The 22,488-nt window shown below is 50.1% G+C and overlaps 1 protein-coding gene across 2 annotated transcripts in view; it reads right to left on the reverse strand.

Annotated features, from left to right (window-relative positions):
- LOC144609400 (spectrin beta chain, non-erythrocytic 1-like) overlaps window positions 1-22,488 on the reverse strand; it is a 157,244-nt gene that overhangs the window by 76,053 nt on the left and 58,703 nt on the right. For both annotated transcript variants that reach the window (XM_078427866.1, XM_078427865.1), the window contains exons 2-5: window positions 10,431-10,582; window positions 6,359-6,532; window positions 3,623-3,714; window positions 1,879-1,959 (exon numbers count right to left, since the gene is read on the reverse strand). In XM_078427866.1, coding sequence (XP_078283992.1) covers window positions 1,879-1,959; window positions 3,623-3,714; window positions 6,359-6,532; window positions 10,431-10,582 — 499 coding nt within the window. The remainder of the gene's footprint in view (window positions 1-1,878; window positions 1,960-3,622; window positions 3,715-6,358; window positions 6,533-10,430; window positions 10,583-22,488) is intronic.

Below are 22,488 nucleotides of genomic sequence, written 5' to 3' on the forward strand. Positions count from 1 at the left end.
GGAAAGAAATTCCTGCTAGAAATTTCTCGGCGGTCAGCTGGCTTGTGGCCAGGTATCGCAGCTTATTGCGGGCGCTGTCTGTCGCGCGCTGTCCCCAGGTTTGCTAGGTTGTCGCAGATGCGTTTAGAAGCACGTAATATCGAATTAAGAAAAGGCGTTTGAAGACACCAGAAGATAGTTTTGTTCAACCAATTTATTTACCGTCAGGACATTTGACGGGTAGATTGGAGGCGACTGTTTGACGGTCAGGTAAGCGCGGGGGATTTTGCGATGTTTCCGAAGACGGTGTAATCTCTTAGCCAGGTGCTAGTTTCACAAAAGAAGTAACTTGTGTCGACCTGACTCGGCGTTGTCGTGGTCATTGTCGTGGTCATTGTCGTGGTCATTGTCGTGGTCATTGTCGTAGGGGAAAAGAAAATTTCGGCGATCTGCTACGACTTTGACAGTCAATAGACAATAGGTGCAGGAGGAGGCCATTCGGCCCTTCGAGCCAGCACCGCCATTCAATGCGATCATGGCTGATCATTCTCAATCAGTACCCCGTTCCTGCCTTCTCCCCATACCCCCTGACTCCGCTATCCTTAAGAGCTCTATCTAACTCTCTCTTGAATGCATTCAAAGAATTGGCCTCCACTGCCTTCTGAGGCAGAGAATTCCACAGATTCACAACTGGAAAAGTTTTTCCTCATCTCCGTTCTAAATGGCCTACCCCTTATTCTTAAACTGTGTGGCCCCTGGTTCTGGACTCCCCCAACATTGGGAACATGTTTCCTGCCTCTGACGTGTCCAACCCCTTAATAATCTTATACGTTTCGATAAGATCCCCTCTCATCCTTCTAAATTCCAGTGTATACAAGCCCAGTCGCTCCAGTCTTTCAACATATGATAGTCCCGCCATTCTGGGAATTAACCTAGTGAACCTACGCTGCACGCCCTCAATAGCAAGAATATCCTTCCACAAATTTGGAGACCAAAACTGCACACAGTACTCCAGGTGCGGTCTCACTAGGGCCCTGTACAACTGCAGAAGGACCTCTTTGCTCCTATACTCAACTCCTCTTGTTATGAAGGCCAACATTCTATTGACTTTTTGAAAACAATATATACAATACAATAAAACCAAAACAGAACCCACCACCATAGTACAAGACAAACAATAAACTATCTTACAATCCTTGTAATAATCCTTGTCCAAACCCATAATAATCTTATACGGTTCGATAAGATCCCCCCTCAGTCTTCTAAATTCCAGGTGCTAGTTTCACAAAAAAAGTAACTTGTGTCTCGACCTGGCTCGGCGTTGTCGTGGTCATTGTCGTGGTCATTGTCGTGGTCATTGTCGTGGTCATTGTCGTGGTCATTGTCGTGGTCATTGTCGTGGTCATTGTCGTGGTCATAGTCGTGGTCATTGTCGTGGTCGTTGTCGTGGTCGTTGTCGTGGTCATTGTCGTGGTCATTGTCGTGGTCATTGTCGTGGTCATTGTGGTGGTCATTGTCGTGGTCATTGTGGTAGTCATTGTCGTGGTCATTGTCGTGGTCATTGTCGTGGTCATTGTGGTGGTCATTGTCGTGGTCATTGTCGTGGTCATTGTCGTGGTCATTGTCGTGGTCATTGTGGTGGTCATTGTGGTGGTCATTGTCGTGGTCATTGTGGTGGTCATTGTCGTGGTCATTGTCGTGGTCATTGCCGTGGTCATTGTCGTGGTCATTGTCGTAGGGTGAAAGAAAATCTCGGCGATCCGCTACGACTTTGACGGTCGCCGGCAGTCGTCTGAAAAAATCGCCTAAGTGCGACACGCCCTCAGCATTGCGTCCCTGTTTTGTCACGTTTTTGAGAGCGCGCGATGAAGGGTGCACCAAAGTGCTGACAAGACGTACCTGTGTTTGTGGACAATCGCATTGAAGGCCAGTCCATCCCTCCAGCTTGTGGTGAAGTTGTGAACATTAACATTCGGGTACCTGCAAACCAAGATTTCAAGGTTTCAAGAACAATTGATCCTCACACGTACCAATTAAGGCACGGTGAAGTTTGAGTCACCATACAGCCATCTATATGCTAAAACTCTCGTTTGTTTGTTTGTTTGTTTGTTTGTTCCTGAACTACAGCCAAAACGGTACACGATAGCGCGACAATTTTAGCCCCACCTTACTCACCGTCGTCCCTTTGGTGCTAATGGAAGAAGTTTCATTGAAATCGGCATTATATTTTTAAAGTTATTCACATTTTAAAGTTTGAATGTATCTCCTAGGGAGAGTGGGGGGAGGGAGGGAGGATATGGGGGGATGGAAGGGGGGGGAGGTGAAGGGGAGGGGAGGGGAAGGGGAGGGGGAGGGGTGTGGAGGGGGGATGAGGAGGAGGGAGGGAGGAGTGGGAGGGGTTGAGTGGGGTGGAGGGGGGAGGGAAAGGGGGGAGGGGTGTGGAGGGGAGTGCAGGGGGGAGGGGAGGAGGGAGGGAGGTAGGGGAGGAGGGAGGGAGGTAGGGGAGGGGGAAGGGAGGGGAGGAGGGAGGGAGGAGTGGGAGGGGGAGAGAGGAGTGGGAGGGGAGGCGAGGGGAGGAGGATAAGGGGGGGTGGAGTGGGGGGAGGGAAGGGGGGGAGGAGGGGAGGGGAGGAGAGGGGTTGGGGAGGGGAGATGGGAGGGAGGAGTGGGAGGGGGAGAGAAGAGTGGGAGGGGAGGCGAGGGGAGGAGTGGGAGGGGTTGAGTGGGGTGGAGTGGGGGGAGGGAAAGGGGGGAGGGGTGTGGAGGGGAGTGCAGGGGGAGGGGAGGAGGAAGGGGGAAGGGAGGGGGGAGGAGTGGGAGGGGGAAGGGAGGGGGAGGATGGAGTGGGAGGGGGAGGGGAAGGGGGGGAGGGGAGGGGAGGGAGGGAGGGAGGTGGGAGGGGAGGAGGGAGGGAGAGAGGAGTGGGAAGCCCCCGCGGTTCCCGCGGTTGGAGCTCTCCGCAAAGTCGACCCCTCGGCAAACGGTCGCAAGCTCCGGAGAGAGCAGCTGAGTTGTTCCGGAACCAAGGCACACAAGCGCCAACTGAGAACAAACAGTAAGAGAAGAGCGGCACGGCGGTAGAGTTGCCGCCTTCCAGCGAATGCAGCGCCGGAGACGCGCGTTCAACCCCGACTACGGGCGCCGTCTGTACGGAGTTTGTACGTTCTCCCCGTGACCTGCGTGGGTTTTCTCCGAGACCTTCGGTTTCCTCCCACGCTCCAAAGACGTGCAGGCGTGTAGGCTAATTGTACATGTGTAAATCGTCCCTAGAGTAGGAACTTGCTCACGTGTGGGGGATTGCTGGTCGGCGCGGACTCGGTGGGCCGAGCTTTTAGTTTTCGTTTTAGAGATACAGCGCGGAAACAGGGCCCTTCGGCCCACCGGGTCCGCGCCGCCCAGCGATCCCCGCACGCTAACACTATCCTGCGCGCACTAGGGGACAATTTTGTACCATTTACCGGGCCAATCGACCCACAAACCCGCACGTCTTTGGAGTGCGGGAGGACACCCGAAGATCTCGGAGAAAACCCGCGCAGGTCACGGGGAGAACGTGCAAACTCCGTACGGGCAAGCGCCCGTGGTCGGGGCCGCACCCGGGAGCTCCGGCGCGGTGAGGCTGCGCCCCAGAATCCCCTGTGCTTACCCAGCGGTTTTCATTTGGCACCAGAGCAGCAGAGCGTCCTTGGCAGATTTCTTTTCTTTGTTGTCCTCCGTTTCCACACTGATATCCTGGATCTGCACGAGCATAACAAACACGAGTGAGCTCAACACAAGTCTACAAGGCGAGTGAAAGAACAGAACACCAGAATAGTCAAGACAGTAGACAATAGACAATAGACGCAGGATTTAGATTTAGAGATGCAGCGTGGAAACAGGCCCTTTCGGCCCACCGGGTCCGCGCCGCCCAGCGATTCCCGCACACTAACACTATCCTACACCCACTAGGGACAATTTTTACATATTACCCAGTCAATTAACCTACAAACCTGCACGTCTTTGGAGTGTGGGAGGAAAGCGAAGATCTCGGAGAAAACCCACGCAGGTCACGGGGAGAACGTACAAACTCCGTACAGACGGCGCCCGTAGTCAGGATCGAACCTGAGTCTCCGGCGCTGCATTCGCTGTAGGGCGGCAACTCTACCACTGCGCCACCGTGCCGCTATTCGGTGGAGTAGCAGTGGACAATTCGGCCCTTCGAGCCAGCACCGCCATTCAATGTGATCATGGCTGATCATTCTCAATCAGTACCCCGTTCCTGCCTTCTCCCCATACCCCCTGACTCCGCTATCCTTAAGAGCTCTACCTAGCTCTCTCTTGAATGCATTCAGAGAATTGGCCTCCACTGCCTTCTGAGGCAGAGAGTTCCAGAGATTCACAACTCTCTGGCTGAAAAGGTTAGTGAAAGGCTTGGACAGAGTGGGTGTGGAGAGGATGTTTCCACTAGTGGGAGAGTCTAGGACCAGAGGGCACAGCCTCAGAATTAAAGGATCAAAGCCCCAGAATCAGTCTGAAGAAGGGTCTCGACCCGAAACGTCACCCATTCCTTCTCTCCTGAGATGCTGCCTGACCTGCTGAGTTACTCCAGCATTTTGTGTCTACCCAGAATTAAAGGATTGACCAAACTGATCTCCCGGTGGCTCAGCACTTCAACTCCCCCTCCCACTCCCAGTCTGACCTTTCTGTCATGGGCCTCCTCCAGTGCCATAGTGAGGCCCACTGGAAATTGGAGGAACAGCACCTCATATTTCGCCTGGGCAGCTTGCAGCCCAGCGGTATGAACATCGACTTCTCCAACTTTAGATAGTTCCTCTGTCCCTCTCTTCCCCTCCTCCTTCCCAGATCTCCCTCTATCTTCCTGTCTCCACCTATATCCTTCCTTTGTCCCGCCCCCCCTGACATCAGTCTGAAGAAGGGTCTCGACCCGAAACATCACCCATTCCTTCTCTCCTGAGATGCTGCCTGACCTGCTGAGTTACTCCAGCATTTTGTGAATAAATAACAGAATTAAAGGACATTCTTTCAGGAAAGGAAATGAGGAGGAATTTCTTTAGTCAGAGGGCGGTGAATCTGTGGAATTCTTTGCCACAGAAGGCCGCGGAGGCCAAGTCAGTGGATATTTTTAAGGCAGAGGTAGATAGATTCTTGATTAGTGCGGGTGTCAGGGGTTGTGGGGAGAAGGCAGGAGAATGGGGTTAGGAGGGAGAGATAGGTCAGCCATGATTAAATGGCGGAGTGGACTCGATGGACCGAATGGCCTAATTCTGCTCTTATTCCATATGGCCTTATGACAAAAGGAAGCATTTACGTCCTACAGATTGAGGCAGATGTAAACTACTGGAAGTCAACTTAAATTGCTATAATTCTGAAGTAAAAACAGAAAATGAGGGGAACATTTGACGTGGATGTTGCCAGGACTAGAGGGTGTGAGCTACAGGGAGAGGTTGAGCAGGCTGGGTCTCTATTCCTTGGAGCGCAGGAGGATGAGGGGTGATCTTATAGAGGTGTACAAAATTATGAGAGGAATAGATCGGGTAGATGTACAGAGTCTCTTGCCCAGAGTAGGGGAATCGAGGGCCAGAGGACAAAGGTTCAGGGTGAATGGGAGACACTTTAATAGGAATCTAAGGGTGACGTCACCACCCCACATCCAGCCAGCGGCCACGTGCTCCCTCTCCACCAATTGCGGCCGCCCGGGCCGGGAGGCGGATTGCTACGCAACCTCCGTTAGGCGGCGCCCGGGCCTACACTGTCCGGGACTACAGCGGTCCCCGGGCTACAGTGTCCAGGCCTACAGTGACTGGGCCTACAGTGTCCGGGCCTACAGTGACCGGGCCTACAGTGTCCGGGCCTGCAGTGTCCGGGCCTGCAGTGTCCGGGCCTGCAGTGTCCGGGCCTGCAGTGTCCGGGCCTGCAGTGTCCGGGCCTGCAGTGTCCGGGCCTACAGTGCCCGGGCCTACATCGCCCCCCCGGGCCTGCAGTGACCGGGCCTACAGTGCCCGGGCCTACATCGCCCCCCGGGCCTGCAGTGTCCGGGCCTACAGTGTCCGGGCCTGCAGTGTCCGGGCCTACAGTGTCCAGGCATGCAGTGTCCGGGCCTACAGTGTCCGGGCCTACATCGCCCCCCCGGGCCTACAGTGTCCGGGCCTACATCGCCCCCCGGGCCTACAGCACCGTCCGGACCTAACACATGACAAGGGCGGTCCTCTAAGGGACAAACCATTTAGCCCAAAATACGGGATGCCCCGGCTAATATGGGACAGTTGGCAAACCTAGCTGGGCCTCACTCTGACAATGGAGGAGGCCTCGGACAGAAAGGTCAGCGTGGGAATGGGATCGGGGGGGATTTAAAGTGTTTGGCAACCGGGAGATCTGGCGGTACCTGGAATCGGAGGATGATGGTCCAGATCAGGCCGAGGGTGAGGCGATGGTTGCCGTCCACAATGTCGTGGGATCCCATGTTCTCTAGATGCACCTTCTGCTCCTTCAAGAACTGCAAGGCCTTGTCCACGTTCTCCAAGCAGTGAATCCGCATCCGGCCTTTGGTGGGCTTGGGCTGGAATCAGAGACAAAGGTCTTGGAGTTAATATTTACTATAGGCGCGCGCAGGAAGGAACTGCAGTTACAGACAACAGACAATAGACAACAGACAACAGACAACAGACAACAGACAATAGACAATAGACAACAGACAATAGACAACAGACAACAGACAACAGACAACAGACAATAGACAACAGACAACAGACAACAGACAACAGACAACAGACAATAGACAACAGACAACAGACAATAGACAACAGACAATAGACAACAGACAACAGACAACAGACAACAGACAACAGACAACAGACAATAAACAGACAATAGACAATAGACAACAGACAATAGACAACAGACAACAGACAACAGACAATAGACAACAGACAATAGACAACAGACAACAGACAACAGACAATAGACAACAGACAACAGACAATAGACAACAGACAATAGACAACAGACAATAGACAACAGACAACAGACAATAGACAACAGACAATAGACTGGAGTGGCTAGGCTTGTATGCACTGGAATTTAGAAGGATGAGAGGGGATCTTATCGAAACGTATAAAATTATTAAGGGGTGGGACACGTTAGAGGCAGGAAACATGTTCCCAATGTTGGGGGAGTCCAGAACCAGGGGCCACAGTTTAAGAATAAGGGGTAGGCCATTTAGAACTGAGATGAGGAAAAACGTTTTTAGTCAGAGAGTTGTGAATCTGTGGAATTCTCTGCCTCAGAGGGCAGTGGAGGCCAATTCTCTGAATGCATTCAAGAGAGAGCTAGTTAGAGCTCTTAAGGATAGCGGAGTCAGGGGGTATGGGGAGAAGGCAGGAACGGGGTACTGATTGAGAATGATCAGCCATGATCACATTGAATGGCGGTGCGTACAGGCTCGAAGGGCCGAATGGCCTTCTCCTGCACCTATTTTCTATTGTCTATTGTCTATTGTCCAGGGCTCGTTTCCAGTCAGGACCCTTCTTTGAACTTTGAAGACCTGCACGTCTTTGGAGAGTGGGAGAAAACCGATGATCTCGGAGAAAACCCACGCGGGTCACGGGGAGAACGTACAAACTCCGAGCAGATAAGGGCCCATTGTCAGGATCGAACCTGATCGATTGCAGTAGCTCTACCGCTGCGCCACCGTGCCGCCCTTAATTATATTATTCCAACCCCATAAGATTCTTGATTAGTGCGGGTGTCAGAGGTTACGGGGAGAAGGCCGGAGAATGGGGTCAGGAGGGAGAGATAGATCGGCCACGATTGAATGACCAGAGTAGACATGATGGGGCCGAACGGCCTAATTCCACGCCTATCACTTATGACCTTACTGAAACATAGAAAACAGGTGCGGGAGTAGGCCATTCGGCCCCTCGAGCCAGCACGGCCACTCGATGATCATCCAAAATCATGGCTGATCACCCAAAATCAGTACCCCGTTCCTGCTTTCTCCCCGTCTCACTTGATTCCGTTAGCCCCAAGAGCTACATCAACGTAACTCTCTCGTGAAAACATCCGGTGAATCGGCCTCCGCTGCATTCTGTGGCAGAGAAATCCACAGATTCTCAACTCTCTGGGCGGCTTTGAGTTTTTCCTCATCTCAGTCCTAAACGGCCTAACCCCTTATTCTTAAACCGTGAGCCAGAGGCCAGGGAGCCGAGAGGTTGAAAGGGTTCAGAGAAGATTTACGAGGGTGTTGCCAGGACTAGAGGGTGTGAGCTACAGGGAGATGTTGAGCGGGCTGGGACTCTATTCCATGGAGCGCAGGAGGATGAGGGGAGATCTTACAGAGGTGTACAAAATCACGAGAGGAATAGATCGGGTGGACGCACAGAGTCTCTTCCCCAGAGTAGGGAATCGAGGACAAGAGGACACGGGTTCAAGGTGAAGGGGAAAAGACTTAACAGGACTCAAGATATATGGGATGAAAGTTTACAACATATACACCAATGTTCATTAAATACTAGACATTCCTTAATACAATTTAAAATAATACATAGATTACATTATTCGAAGACGAAATTAAATAGGATTTTTCCTAGTATCTCTCCTATTTGTGATAAATGTCAATTTCAAGAAGCTAATTTAACTCATATTTTCGTAACTTGCATAAAAATGCAAAATTTCTGGTTGGAGATTTTTAAAATAGTTTCTAAAGTTATCGATAACCAATTGGATATGGATCCAAAATGAATTATATTAGGATTATCAGAACATACTACAAACTTTACAACAAGTCAGGTACATTTTCTTGATTACAGTTTAATAACTGCGAAAAAATTAATACTTAAATTTTGGAAAAAGCCAATAACCCCCACAATTAAAATGTGGACTGCGGAAATGACAGAGACCCTGCATTTGGAAAAAATAAGATTTGCCTTAATTGACAAACCTGATTTATTTTTTAAAATATGGTCTCCATTTATTGAATTTTTAGAAAAGTAAATGGGTTTGACACAGGACTAAAATAAAAATTTTAAATTAAAAGTTGAAACTTGAGTTTAGGGGTTGGATGTACAACTATGGTTATTGTCTCCCGGATCTACCCCCTTTAATTTTTACAGTTATGCCTTTTTTTTTTTCCCACTCTTCCCAATAGTTTATAGTTTATTTTTTCTTTCTTCTTTATTTTTTCTTTTTTCTCTCTTTAAAAATTTAAAAATTGAAGCTATGTAAGAACTTTGTAACAAATTTGTCTTTTATTTCTATCTGTACATATGCTTTTCAAAAATAAAATTTAAAAAAAAGAAAAAAGAAAAGACTTAACAGGAATCCGAGGGGTAACTTTCTTCACACAGTGGGTGGTGGGTGTATGGAACGAGCTGCCGGAGGAGGTAGTTGAGGCTCTTTAAGAAGATGGAGGGGTCTGAAGGGTCTCGACCCGAAACGCCACCCATTCCTTCTCTCCAGAGACGCTGCCTAACCCGCTGAGTTACTCCGGCATTTTGCGATAGCATTGTTTAAGAAAATAGTCGGGGACAGGTACAAGGATAGAACGCCTTGTCACCCAGAGAGTTGTGAATCTGTGGACTTCTCTGCCACAGAAGGCAGCGGAGGCCGATTCACCGGATGTTTTCACGAGAGAGTCACAATAGACAATAGACAATAGGTGCAGGAGGAGGCCATTCATCCCTTCGAGCCAGCACCGCCATTCAATGTGATCATGGCTGATCATTCTCAATCAGTACCCCGTTCCTGCTTTCTCCCCATACCCCCTGACTCCGCTATCCTTAAGAGCTCTATCCAGCTCTCTCTTGAATGCATTCAGAGAATCGGCCTCCACTGCCCTCTGAGGCAGAAAATTCCACAGATTCACAACTCTCTGACTGAAAAAGGTTTTTCCTCATCTCCGTCTTAAATGGCCTACCCCTTATTCTTAAACTGTGTGTTGCCTCTGGTTCTGGACTCCCCCAACATTGGGAACATGTTTCCTGCCTCTAATGTGTCCAACCCCTTAATAATCTGAAGAAGGGTCTCGACCCGAAACGTCACCCATTCCTTCTCTCCCGAGATGCTGCCTGACCTGCTGAGTTACTCCAGCATTTTGTGAATAAATCCCTTAATAATCTTATATGTTTCGATAAGATCCCCTCTCATCCTTCTAAAGGAGTAGACGTGGCTCTTGGGGCTAACGGAATCAAGTGAGACGGGGAGAAAGCAGGAACGGGGTACCGATTTTGGGTGATCAGCCATGATTTTGGATGATCTTCGAGTGGCGGCGCTGGCTCGAGGGGCCGAATGGCCTACTCCCGCACCTATTTCCTATGTTTTTTGGAGGGGTACGGGCCAGGCAGGTGGGGCGAACGGGGAGCTGGGACATTGTTGGCCGGCGCGCGGGGGGGGGTTGGGCCGAAGGGCGTGTTTTCGCACGGCATCTCTCTCCGTGTGACTCTGCGGGGTTCTGTACTGACCAGCTGTTCGCCCGACAGCACCTCGAGCAGCCGGATCAGCATGCGGCCGTCCCGCAGGTCGGTGTAGAGGTCCGTGATCCGACAGGTTACTCTGGCCAAGTGCGAGTTCACCCATTTTGTGAAGGTCTTCTTCTGCACTGCCTCCCGCTCGTCTGGAAGAAGAAGAACAACAACAAAAGCACAGTCGTACCGAGGAAAAGCAACAATAGACAATAGGTGCAGGAGGAGGCCATTCGGCCCTTCGAGCCAGATAGAATAGACAATAGACAATAGACAACAGGTGCAGGAGGAGGCCATTCGGCCCTTCGAGCCTGTACGCACCGCCATTTTTTGCACAACCCGCAGGCATTGCCACTTTCATTTCACTGCACATCGTGTATGTGTATGTGACAAATAAATTTGACTTGACTTGACTTGACATTCAATGTGATCATGGCTGATCATTCTCAATCAGTACCCCGTACCTGCCTTCTCCCCATACCCCCTGACTCCGCTATCCTTAAGAGCTCTATCCAGCTCTCTCTTGAATGCATTCAGAGAATTGGCCTCCACTGCCTTCTGAGGCAGAGAATTCCACAGATTCACAACTCTCTGACTGAATTATTTTTTTCCTCATCTCAGTTCTAACCCGTTATCACCCGTTCCTTTTCACCAGAAGTGCAGCCTGTTACTCCGGCATTTTGTGTCTATCCTCATAACTCTCCTCTGTAATCCCCTCTCATTCCTACTGCACTGAATATCCAGCATTCCAGCTGAGACTTGGTAACGTTCGAGGACAACCTCCCTGCCCTCGTGTTCAATGTCTCAGCCATTCAGCCATCTCAATAGGTGGCGCTGTTGAGTCAACAGAACTAACTTGTCTTACAATGATTTTGCCGGTCTGCCTTCCACACCAGGGCTCACTGAGAAACATAGAAAGTAGGTGCAGGAGTAGGCCATTCGGCCCTTCGAGCCTGCACCGCCATTCATTGTGATAGAAACATAGAAAATAGGTGCAGGAGTAGGCCATTCGGCCCTTCGAGCCTGTACGCACCGCCATTCAATATGATCATGGCTGATCATCCAACTCAGTATCCCGTACCTGCCTTCTCTCCATACCCCCTGATCCCTTTAGCCACAAGGGCCACATCTAACTCCCTCTTAAATATAGCCAATGAACTGGCCTCAACTACCTTCCGTGGCAGAGAATTCCACAGATTCACCACTCTCTGTGTGAAAAAAAACGTTCTCATCTCGGTCCTCAAAGACTTCCCCCTTATCCTTAAACTGTGACCCCCTTGTTCTGGACTTCCCCAACATCGGGAACAATCTTCCCGCATCCTGCCTGTCCAACCCCTTAAGAATTTTGTACGTTTCTATAAGATCCCCCCTCAATCTTCTAAATTCCAGCGAGTACAAGCCGAGTCTATCCAGTCTTTCTTCATATGAAAGTCCTGCCATCCCAGGAATCAATCTGGTGAACCTTCTCTGTACTCCCTCTATGGCAAGAATGTCTGTCCTCAGATTAGGAGACCAAAACATTGTAGGGGGGAAAAGAAACTGCAGATGCTGGTTTAAATCGACAAATTGCCAAAGTAACTCAGCAGGTCAGGCAGCATCTCGAGAGAGAAGGAATGGGTGACGTTTCGGGTCGGTCTGAAGAAGGGTCTCGACCCGAAACGTCACCCATTCCTTCTCTCCAGAGATGCTGCCTGACCCGTTGAGTTACTCCACCATTTTGTGTCTATCTTCGGTATAAACCAGCATCTGCAGTTCCTTTATACACAGTACGTATATATGTTTTTTGGGGGTTAATTAGAACGCTCCTATTCAAAGGAACGCGTGTAACTTTAGTGTATCCACGGCTGGTGGCAGCTGTTCACAAGGTCATAAGGGATAGGACCAGAATTAGGCCATTCGGCCCATCCAGTCTACTCCGCCATTCAATCCTGGCTGATCTGTCTCTCCCTCCTGACCCCATTCTCCTGCCTTCTCCCCATAACCCCTGACACGCGAACTAATCAAGAATCTACTAATCAAAAGGCCAATGGAGTGTTGGCCTTCATAACAAGAGGAGTTGAGTATAGGAGCAAAGAGGTCCTTCTGCAGTTGTACAGGGCCCTAGTGAGACCGCACCTGGAGTACTGTGTGCAGTTTTGGTCTCCAAATTTGAGAAAGGATATTCTTGCCATTGAGGGCGTGCAGCGTAGGTTTGCCAGGTTAATTCCCGGAATGGCGGGACTGTCATATGTTGAAATACTGGAGTGACTAAGCTTGTATTCACTGGAATTTAGATGGATGAGAGGAGATCTTATCGAAACGTATAAGATTATTAAGGGATTGGACATGTTGGAGGAGGGAAACATGTTCCCAATGTTGGAGGAGTCCAGAACCAGGGGCCACCGTTTAAGAATAAGGGGTAGGCCATTTAGAACGGAGATGAGGAGACTGATGTATTCAGTCAGAGAGTTTGTGAATCTGTGGAATTCTCTGCCTCAGAAGGCAGTGGAGGCCAATTCTCTGAATGCATTCAAGAGAGAGCTAGATAGAGCTCTTAAGGATAGCGGAGTCAGGGGGTATGGGGAGAAGGCAGGAACGGGGTACTGATTGAGAATGATCAGCCATGATCACATTGAATGGCGGTGCTGGCTCGAGGGGCCGAATGGCCTCCTCCTGCACCTATTGTCTATTGTCTATTGTCTAATCTATCTGCCTCAGCCTTAAAAATAACCACTGACTTGGCCTCCACGGCCTTCTGTGGCAAAGAATTCCACAGATTCACCGCCGTCTGACAGAAACTGTTGTAGATCGTATCACTGTTTGACATATTCACAGATCTGAGAGAGCCCAAACAGATACCAACACAGAGCAAAGTGGTATTTCCAGTTCCCTGCAGGTGGGAACCATGGCCGAGAAACACACCGACTGCTAGTTTTGCTTATTCACAAAATGCTGGAGTAACTCAGCGGGTCAGGCAGCATCTCAGGAGAGAAGGAATGGGCGACGTTTCGGGTCGAGACCCTCCTTCAGTTTAGTTTCGAGATACAGCGCGGAAACAGGCCCTTCGGCCCACCGAGTTCAGTTCAGTTTATTGCCACGTGTGCAGTGAAAGGCTTTTGTGTCGCGCCAACCAGCCAGCGGAAAGACAATACGTGATTACAATCCAGTCGTTTACAGTGTACAGGCAGACACATGATAAGGGAATAACGTTCAGTGCAAGGTAAAGCCAGCAAAGTCCGATCAAGGATAGTCCGAGGGTCTCCAAAGAGGTAGATAGTAGTTCAGCACTGCTCTGAGCGGAGGTGTTCAGCGAAACGATCGCCGAGCCTAACCCTAACCTTAGCCTGCACTTGGTATCGCCGATGTACAAGAGTCCACATCTGGAACAGAGGATACAGTAGATGAGGTTGGAGGAGGTGCAGGTGAACCTCTGCCTCACCTGGAAAGACTGCTTGGGGCCTTGGATGGAGTCGAGGGGGGAGGTAAAGGGACAGGTGTTGCATCTCGTGCGGTTGCAGGGGAAAGTGCCCGGGGAGGGGGCGGTTTGGGTGGGAAGGGACGAGTGGACCAGGGAGTTACGGAGGGAACGGTCTCTGCGGAACGCAGAAAGGGGAGGGGATTGGAAGATGTGGCCAGTGGTGGGGGTCCCGTTGTAGGTGACGGAAATGTGGGAGGATCATGTGTTGAGAGGGGAAAATAGATCAGCCATGATTGAATGGCGGAACATAGAAACATAGAAAATAGGTGCAGGAGTAGGCCATTCGGCCCTTCGAGCCTGTACGCACCGCCATTCAATATGATCATGGCTGATCATCTAGCTCAGTAACCTGTACCTGCCTTCTCTTCATACCACCTGATCCCTTTAGCAAAAAGGGCCACATCTAACTCCCTCTTAAATATAGCCAATGAACTGGCCTCAACTACCTTCTGTGGCAGAGAATTCCACAGACTCACCACTCTCTGTGTGAAGAAATGTTTTCTCATCTCGGTCCTAAAAGACTTCCCCCTTATCCTTAAACTGTGACCCCTGGTTCTGGACTTCCCCAACATCGGGAACAATCTTCCCGCATCTAGCCTCTCCAACCCCTTAAGAATTTTATATGTTTCTATAAGATCCCCCCTCAGTCTTCTAAATTCCAGCGAGTACAAGCCCAGTCTATCCAGTCTTTCTTCATATGAAAGTCCTGCCATCCCAGGGATCAATCTGGTGAACCTTCTCTGTACTCCCTCTAAGGCAAGAACGTCTTTCCTCAGATTAGGAGCCCAAAACTGCACACAATACTCCAGGTGCGGTCTCACCAAGGCCCTGTACAACTGCAGCAGAACCTCCCTGCTCCTAAACTCAAATCCTCTTGCTATGAATGCCAACATACCATTCGCTTTCTTCACTGCCTGCTGCACCTGCACGCTTACTTTCAATGACTGGTGCACCATGACACCCAGGTCACGTTGTATCTCCCCTTCTCCTAATCGTTCACCATTCAGATAATACTCTGCTTTCCTGTTCTTGCCGCCAAAGTGGATAACCTCACATTTATCCACATTATATTGCATCTGCCATGCATTTGCCCACTCGCCTAATCTATCCAAGTCACTTGATGGGCCGAATGGCCGAGTTCTGTTCCCATGTCTCCTGGCGTCATGGGCTGAGAAACCTTATAAAAGGGAACAAAAAGGGCGGTCACGGTGGCGCAGCGGTAGAGTTGCCGCCTTACAGCGAATGCAGCGCCGGAGACACGGGTCAATAGTCAATATATTTGTCGCATACACATAAATGTGCAGTGAAATGAAAAATTACCCGCAGTTCAACAATAAGACCAATAAAAAATAAGCAATAAAAATATGCAATAACACATACAATCATATTTTTATTGCTTATTTTATTTTATTTTCGATCCCGACCACGGGCGCTGCCTGTGCGGAGTTTGCACGTTCTCCCCGTGACCTGCGTGGGTTTTGTCTCTCCGAGATCTTCGGTTTCCTCCCGCACTCCAAAGACGTGCAGGTTTGTAGGTTAACTTCATCAGTCTGAAGAGGGGTCTCGACCCGAAACGTCACCCATTCCTTCTCTCCTGAGATGCTGCCTGACCCGCTGAGTTACTCCAGCATTTTGTGAATAAATACCCAGGTTTGTAGGTTAATTGGCTCGGTACAAATGTAAAAATTGTCCCTAGTGGGCGTAGGATGGTGTTAGTGTGTGCGGGGATCGCTGGTCGGCGCGGACCCGGTGGGCCGAAGGGCCTGTTTCCGCGCTGTATCTCCGAACTAAACGAAACTAGCCTGCATTCCCTTCGCAGTGTGCGGTCTCTCAGCTTTTGGAAGGCCAGCCTCTCTGGCACCAAGAAGCGGTCATGACACCGAGAGGATTACTCCCATCGTGGGCGGCTCCAGAACGAGCCAGCAACGAGGTTATCCACTGACGACGAGAACGAACATCCTCTGAAGGTCACGAATCCTTGGAATTCCTCAATTCGGAGAAACATCGAAGGTGGCCACGGAATAGATTCCAGACTTTTAACCTTAACGTCGACACAAAAGAAAAATGCTGGAGTAACTCAGCGGGCCAGGCAGCGTCTCTGGAGAGAAGGAACGGGCGATGTTTCGGGTCGAGACTCTTCTTCAGACTGACTAGGAAGGAACTGGGCGCAGCGGTAGAGTTGCTGCCTCACAGCGAATGCAGCACCGGGTTCGATCCCGACTACGGGCGCCGTCTGTACGGAGTTTGTACGTTCTCCCCGTGACCCGCGTGGGTTTTCTCCGAGATCTTCGGTTTCCTCCCACGCCCCAAAGGCGTGCAGGTTTGTAGATTAATTGGCTTGGTAAATGTAAAAATTGTCCCTAGTGGGTGTAGGATAGTGTTAGCGTGCGGGGATCGCTGGTCGGCGCGGACCCGGTGGGCCGAAATTGACCTGTTTCGACGCTGTATCTCGAAACTAAACTAAGCTAACAGCAGATGCTGCACCGAACACAGACACAAAACGCTGGAGTAACTCAGCAGGACGGGCGGCACCTCTGGAGCGAAGGTGGCTCAATAGACAATAGGTGCAGGAGGAGGCCATTCAGCCCTTCGAGCCAGCACCGCCATTCAATGTGATCATGGCTGATCATTCTCAATCAGTACCCCGTTCCTGCCCTCTCCCCATACCCCCTGACTCCGCTATCCTTAAGAGCTCTATCCAGCTCTCTCTTGAATGCATTCAGATTAATTGGCCTCCACTGCCTTCTGAGGCAGAGAATTCCACAGGTTCACAACTCTCTGACTGAAAAAGCTTTTCCTCATCTCAGTTCTAAAAGGCCTACCCCTTATTCTTAAACTGTGTGGCCCCTTGTTCTGGACTCCCCCAACATTGGGAACATGTTTCCTGCCTCTAACGTGTCCAACCCCTTAATAATCTTATACGTTTCGATAAGATCTCCTCTCATCCTTCTAAATTCCAAGCCTAGTCGCTCCAGTCTTTCAACATATGACAGTCCCGCCATTCCGGGAATTAACCTAGTAAACCTACGCTGCACGCCCTCAATAGCAAGAATATCCTTCCTCAAGTTTTGGAGACCAAAACTGCACACAGTACTCCAGGTGCGGTCTCACTAGGGCCCTGTACAACTGCAGAAGGACCTCTTTGCTCCTTTACTCTATCCAATTTACAATTCCACCAAAGCCAATTAACCTACAGACCTGTATGTTTTTGGAGTGTGGGAGGAAACCGGAGCACCTGGAGAAAACCCACGCAGGTCACGGGGAGAGCGTGCAAACTCCGTACAGACAGCACCCGCGGTCGGGATCAAACCCATGTCTCTGGCGCTAAGGCAGCAACTCTACTGTTGCGCCAAATTAGATGCTGGCCACAGGAATCATGTTGAGAAATTGCCTCTGCCTACAATTCTTAAAAACGTAAAAAAGCTGAAATATCAAACTGAGATAAACAACTGATTTTATCTCTCTGAATTATTTTTACAAACATAGGATTCAGCCAAAGTGCAAAAATGTAAATTTAACCCTAGTCTAGCTTTTCTGTAAATAGAAACAAAATGTATCTTTAGGAAATAAACTGCAGATGCTGGTTTAAATCGAAGGTAGACACAAAATGCTGGAGTAACTCAGCGGGTCAGGCAGCATCTCAGGAGGGAAGGAATGGGTGACGTTTCGGGTCGAGACCCTTCTTCAGACTGATGTCAGGGGAGGGGGCGGGACAAAGATAGTTTGTAGTCGGAGACAGGAAGACTGGTGTTAGAACTGGGAAGGGGGAGGGGAAAGAGAGGGACAGAGGAACTATCTGAAGTTGGAGAAGTCAATGTTCGTACCGTTGGGGTGTGCGCTGCCCAAGCGAAATATGAGGTGCTGTTCCTCCAATTTGCGGTGGGCCTCACTCTGACAATGGAGGAGGCCCAGGACAGAAAGGTCAGACTGGGAGTGGGAGGGGGAGTTGAAGTGCTCAGCCACCGGGAGATCAGGTTGGTTAAGGCGGATTGAGCGAAGGTGTTGAGCGAAACGATCGCCGAGCCTGCGCTTGGTTTCGCCGACGTAGAGAAGTTGACATCTGGAACAGCGGGTGCAATAGATGAGGTTGGAGGAGGTGCAGGTGAACCTCTGCCTCACCTGGAAAGACTGTTTGGGTCCTTGGATGGAGTCGAGGGGGGGGGTGTTGCATCTCCTGCGGTTGCAGGGGAAAGTGCCCGGGGTTGGGGTGGTTTGGGTGGGAAGGGACGAGTGGACCAGGGAGTTACGGAGGGAATGGTCTCTGCGGAACGCAGAGAGGGGAGGGGATGGGAAGATGTGGCCAGTGGTGGGGTCCAGTTGGAGGTGACGGAAATGTTGGAGGATAATTTGTTGTATACGACGGCTGATGGGGTGGAAGGTGAGGACATCTGCAGACTGATGCGTCCGTCTGAAGAATCACACGTGTCTGAAGAAGGGTCTCGACCCGAAAAATCACCCATTCCTTCTCTCCTGAGATGCCGCCTGACCCTCTGAGATACTCCAGCATTTTGTAGTCTACCAACAGAATGTATCTATTCTGTTCAACAAAAATAGGTGCAGGAGGAGGCCATTCGGCCCTTCGAGCCAGCACCGCCATTCATTGTGATCATGGCTGATCGTCCACAATCAGTAACCCGTGCCTGCCTTCTCCCCATATCCCTTGGTTCCACTAGCCCCTAGAGCTCTATCTAACTCTCTCTTAAATCCATCCAGTGATTTGGCCTCCACTGCCCTCTGTGGCAGAGAATTCCACAAATTCACAACTCTCTGGGTGAAAAAGTTCCTTCTCACCTCAGTTTTAAATGGCCTCCCCTTTATTCTAAGACTGTGTGTGGCCCCTGGTTCTGGACTCCCCCAACATTGGGAACATTTTTCCCCCAACTAGCTCGTCCAGTCCTTTTAGAATTTTATATGTTTCTATAAGATCCCCTCTCATCCCCTCTCCAGTGAATACAAGCCCAGTCTTTTCAATCTTTCCTCATATGACAGTCCCGCCATCCCAGGGATCAATCTCGTGAACCTACGCTGCACTGCCTCAATTACAAGGACGTCCTTCCTCAAATTAGGAGACCAAAACTGTGCACAATACTCCAGATGTGGTCTTACCAGGGCCCTAAACAACTGCAGAAGACTTGGTGCACATTGAAACCATTAATCAGTACACTCTCACGGATAATATATTTTAATACTGAAAACAGGTACTTAAATGGATCTTAATGTGCATTTCAGTCCTTAATAAAGCGTACCCTTTATTCAAACAATGCAAACTGCTTTCGATAACTAAAAGCTGCTGAGCCATTGAAATTAGCACTATAAATAACAAAGTTATTACCAGACTTATTACTCCATCATTAGCAGCTGCTCCTGAAGCTAACTGAGCCCGATTCTCAAGAATTCCCCGCAAGGTAGACACAAAAAGGTAGAGTGGCTCAGCGGGTCAGGCAGCATCTCTGGAGAGAAGGAATGGGCGACGTTTCGGGTCGATCGAGACCCTTCTTCGGACTCCAGCTTTTTGTGTCTTTCATCTTCGGGTTTAAACCAGCATCTGCAGTTCCTTCCTGAAGAAGGGTCTCGACCCGAAACGTCACCCATTCCTTCTCTCCCGAGATGCTGCCTGACCCTGCTGAGTTACTCCAGCATTTTGTGAATAAATCGATTTGTACCAGCATCTGCAGTTATTTTCTTATATCCTTCCTCCACTTATCAGAAAGTCTCCCTTCCCTAAACCTATTACGGTCTCCTACGTTTACGAAGCGCCATCTTGTAAACCCAGCCATCTTACCCTCCAACACGCCACTGTGCCTCCCTCAAGAGACCTTTGGATGGACGGAGGGATATGGATCGTGGGCTGCATATAGACAATAGACAATAGGTGCAGGAGGAGGCCATTCGGCCCCTCGAGCCAGCACCGCCATTCACCGTGATCATGGCTGATCATCCACAATCAGTGCCCCGTTCCTGCCTTCTCCCCATACCCCCTGACTCCGCTATCTTTAAGAGCTCTATCTAACTCTCTCTTGAAAACATCCAGAGAATTGGCCTCCGCTGCCTTCTGCGGCAGAGAATTCCACAGATTCACAACCCTCTGGGTGAAAAAGTTTTTCCTCATCTCCGTTCTAAATGGCCTCCCCTTTATTCCTAAACTGTGTGGCCCCTGGTTCTGGACTCTCCCAACATTGGGAACATTTTTCCTGCATCTAGCTTGTCCAGTCCTTTTATAATTTTATACGTTTCTATTAAAGATCCCCTCTCATCCTTCTAAACTCCAGTGAATACAAGCCCAGTCTTTCCAATCTTTCCTCATAATACAGTCCTGCCATCCCGGGGATTAACCTGGTGAACCTACGCTGCACTGCCTCAATAGCAAGGACGTCCTTCCTCAAATTAGGAGACCAAAACTGCACACAGTACTCCAGGTGCGGTCTCACCAGGGCCCTGTACAACTGCAGAAGGACCTCTTTACTCCTGTACTCAAATCCTCTCTTTATGAAGGCCAACATGCCATTAGCTTTGTTCACTGGTGACTATTTGCATACCTTGGATATGCAAATACATGTGACAATAAAATATTCATTCATTCATTCATTCATTCCTCCATTCACATCATGGGCCGAAGGGCATGTTTCCGTGTCGGACTGTCCTATGTGTAGGAAAGAACTGCAGATGCTGGTTTAAATCGAAGGTAGACACAAAATGCTGGAGTAACTCAGCGGGTCGGGCAGCATCTCTGGAGAGAAGGTGGCTCAATAGACAATAGGTGCAGGAGGAGGCCATTCAGCCCGGGTCACCCATTCCTATCAACTGTCTCACTCCCAAATAAGGGACAAGGTGACGTCACCGCCCCGCGCCCCACGTGACCTCAACCAGCCAGCGGCCACGTGCTCCCGCTCCACCAATGGCGGCCGCCCGGTCCGGGAGTCGGGTTGCTAGGCAACCTCCGTTAGGCTGCGCCCGGGCCTACACTGTCGGGGCCTACACTGTCGGGGCCTACACTGTCGGGGCCTACACTGTCGGGGCCTACACTGTCGGGGCCTACACTGTCGGGGCCTACACTGTCGGGGCCTACACTGTCGGGGCCTACACTGTCGGGGCCTACACTGTCGGGGCCTACACTGTCGGGGCCTACACTGTCCGGGCCTACACTGTCCGGGCCTACAGCGTCCGGGCCTACAGCGCCCTCCAAGCCTAACGTCCAGGCTAATACGAGACAGTTGGCAACCCTAGTTGACTGTGAACAAGGGTCTCGACCCGAAACGTCACCCATTCCTTCTCTCCAGAGATGCTGCCTGACCCGCTGAGTTGCTCCACCATTTTGTGTCTACCTTCGTACTGTTCTGTGGTCCGTGAATCGGTGAGCAACAAAAAAATCAGCTGCACGTACATTCTGTGGCCAAAGGTAGCCACAAACTTCAAGCACGAGGTACTAAAACAGTGTCTGCGATGTGAGAATATCATCATCATATCATCATATCATATATCTACAGCCGGAAACAGGCCTTTTCGGCCCTCCAAGTCCGTGCCGCCCAGTGATCCCCGTACATTAACACTATCCTACACCCACTAGGGACAATTTTTACATTTACCCAGCCAATTAACCTACATATACCACATATTTAGTATCTATATACTAAAACTCTCGTTTGTTTGTTTGTTTGTCTGTTTGTTCCTGAACTACAGCCAAAACGGTACACGATAGCGCGACAATTTTAGGCCCACCTTACTCACCGTCGTCCCTTTGGTGCTAATGGAAGAAGTTTCATGGAAATCGGTGTTATATTTTTAAAGTTATTCGCATTTTAAAGTTTAAATGTATCTCCTAGGGAGGGAGGGGGGGAGGGAGGGAGGATAAGGGGGGGTTGAGGGGGATGGAGTGAGGGGGAGGGGAAGGGGAGGGAGTGGAGGGAAGGAGGGGGGGGTGAGGGAAGGGAGGGGAGGGGAAGGGTGGGGAGAAGGGGAGAGGGGGGAGGGGGGGGGGGAGGAGAGAATGCAGGAGAGGTTTGGGCCCAACGGGTCCACTTGGTCTAGCTTACGATTAAAAATCTGAACTAGCAGCAAATGGTTGGGACAACAGAAGTTATTGTGTAGTTCAGTTCAGAGATAACTGGTGAATGTTTAACAAGCAGGCATAAATCCAGTACAAAATCCTCCTCATGACCTACAAAGCCCTCCATAACCTGGCCCCATCCTACCTGACTGACCTCCTCCACAGGCACACTCCCACCTGCACCCTCCGCTCTGCCGCTGCCAATCTCCTGTCCCCCCCCCCCATCCGGACCAAACTCAGATCCTGGGGGGGACAGGGCTTTCTCCATCGCTGCTCCCACCCTCTGGAACTCACTACCCCAAACCGTCAGAGACTCCTCCTCACTCACCACATTCAAAACATCACTGAAGTCTCACCTGTTCAGCACTGCCTTCAACCACTGAAGGTCACCTCACCTACTGTCTCCTTTCTCTGTTCGTTTACTTATTTATCTATTTATTTTCTTCTCTATGTTCTAGTAAACCCTGTAAAGCGTCTTTGAGTGTATGAAAAGCGCTATATAAATGTAATGCATTATTATTATTATTATTATTATTATAAATGAAAGACACGCACAA

Source organism: Rhinoraja longicauda, chromosome 34 (genome assembly GCF_053455715.1).
Source record: "Rhinoraja longicauda isolate Sanriku21f chromosome 34, sRhiLon1.1, whole genome shotgun sequence".
NCBI lineage: Eukaryota > Metazoa > Chordata > Chondrichthyes > Rajiformes > Arhynchobatidae > Rhinoraja > Rhinoraja longicauda.